This window comes from Rhizophagus irregularis, chromosome 6 (genome assembly GCF_026210795.1).
Source record: "Rhizophagus irregularis chromosome 6, complete sequence".
NCBI classification, from domain to species: domain Eukaryota; kingdom Fungi; phylum Glomeromycota; class Glomeromycetes; order Glomerales; family Glomeraceae; genus Rhizophagus; species Rhizophagus irregularis.
In genome coordinates, this window is record NC_089434.1 from 2,347,924 (window position 1) to 2,349,922 (window position 1,999).

Sequence of the window (1,999 nt, forward strand, 5' to 3'; positions counted from 1 at the left end):
AATAGTTTGGATATCGGACACTTGGTAATTTACATTTTTTTAACCATATTTGAAATTTGCGCATTATGTGACAAATCGGGTACCCGATATGTTGTTAATATGTAAAAATGCCCGATATGTACCTAATTAGTCACCGATATATAGGTACCCGATATGTGTGAGATAGATCGTTTTTTGACTTGTGGAAGACGCATGTAAATATAAGATTAGCTTAGCTTGAGAGATGATCCCAATCGAATTTGGGTTTAGTAGTATGTAGTCTCTCTAAATCGGCTACAAATCGATAAAACTGCTATAAATCATTAAAACTGCTTAACCGGCAAATTTGAAACATGTTATCCATTAGTATAAGATACTAAAAAGTTGCTAAAAATGCTATAAATCAATAAATTGCTATAAATCGTTATAATTCGTTCATTTAAGTGAACAAGAAATATGTCCGGATTATCTTCTAATATTATTTTAGATGAGTGGTTTAATAAGATTGTGCCTAAACCTATTAATAATCATCCTGGATACGATATGAAATATGTTAGCGCATATATTGTAAATTACTGTTATGGTACTGACCTCAAAAAAATAATCGGAATAGAGTGGGAGTATGATACATTATCAGTTGTGAAACCAGGTCAGTCTCTAGTTGCATGGGCTGTAAATGTCAGAATTCGATTACAAAAATTATTAGCCAATCAGAGATTTAGTGTATATTACCGACATTGCTTATTTGCAGGATTTGGGAATGGCAAGATGGTTAATTCTGACTATCATCAGCCCAGAATCAATAAGAGTAATATGGCTATTTGGTTTGATTGCTGGAAATTGGTAAAGATTACTGATATAAAACCAAAAAAAACATATTTCAGTGGATGGCGCAGATATGGATATGAGATTAAATCTGAGGACTTGATGAAATACCATTGGAATAATGAATGCTCCAAAGCTAAAACCCCAGATGGAAGTGCTCGGCTTATTCAAAAAGCTTATAGAAATTATAGGAAGAGGCCTGTTTTACTAGCAAAACAAGTTTGGGAGGCAGTTAGAAATGATAACACTCCTAGAGAAAAGAAGTTTCTTAGTATGCCTAGTAGAGATACTCGTTGCACTGTAAACTTGGATATATGGTATTCTATTGATGGATTATATAGACCTTTTAATATTCCACTAGATCAATTTTATGATTATATAAGTTATTCAAAGCATAAGAGGTGCCAATTATCTGATAGATTGGCCATAGCAAGAAATAAAATACAATGCAACTATATCGTAATAAAATGCTTTCAAATTTTAGTAATTTATATTTCATTTTCTTAACTTCGAAATGATTTCACTAACTTCTTATCAGTTATCGAATTGCAAAAGTGATACAGGCGGAATATTTATCTCGTCTCAGTATGCAAAACAGCCAAAAGGCACTATGTTGAGATTAAGGGATGGGAGAGTAATCACGGTTGTCTAACTGGCTTAAGGCACTTCGCAATATCTTTCAACTGATCATTAGCATTATATATCTCTCGACTATGTCAAGGCCAACCATAACTTATACTTTATTTTTTTGCGAAATGAATTGCTATATAATCTGCCTAGTAAAATTGGCCAAAGGCGCTATGCATGAAATGTATATAAAATCAATATAAAAAAGTGAATTCCGATACCGCAATTCACTTTTTATATATAAAATCAATATAAAAAAGTGAATTCTGATACCGCAATTCACTTTTTATATATAAAATCAATATAAAAAAGTGAATTCTGATACCGCAATTCACTTTTTATATACAAAATCAATATAAAAGTGAATCTCAATATCGCAACTCACTTTTATTATAAAATCAAATTAAAAAGTGAATTATAACTTTATAATACCATAACTCATTCATATTATATAAAATCATAGTTTCAGGTCAACAGGTCATTTAGGTTATAAGATGTTATAACCTGAACTGATGCTGAATTGCAATTGCTAAACCTAACCTGATAAATTCAGGTCAATCTGTCAGGT

General features: G+C 31.3%; 1 protein-coding gene across 1 annotated transcript; it reads left to right on the plus strand.

Moving 5' to 3' along the window:
* Window positions 1–435: 435 nt before the first annotated feature.
* OCT59_026252 (uncharacterized protein) lies at window positions 436–1,456 on the plus strand (the record flags this gene model as incomplete). Its single annotated transcript, XM_066143052.1, has 2 exons — window positions 436–1,263; window positions 1,343–1,456. 2 exons carry the CDS (start codon window positions 436–438, stop codon window positions 1,454–1,456), a joined length of 942 nt encoding a protein of 313 aa, XP_065992609.1.
* Between the last annotated feature and the right edge of the window lie 543 nt (window positions 1,457–1,999).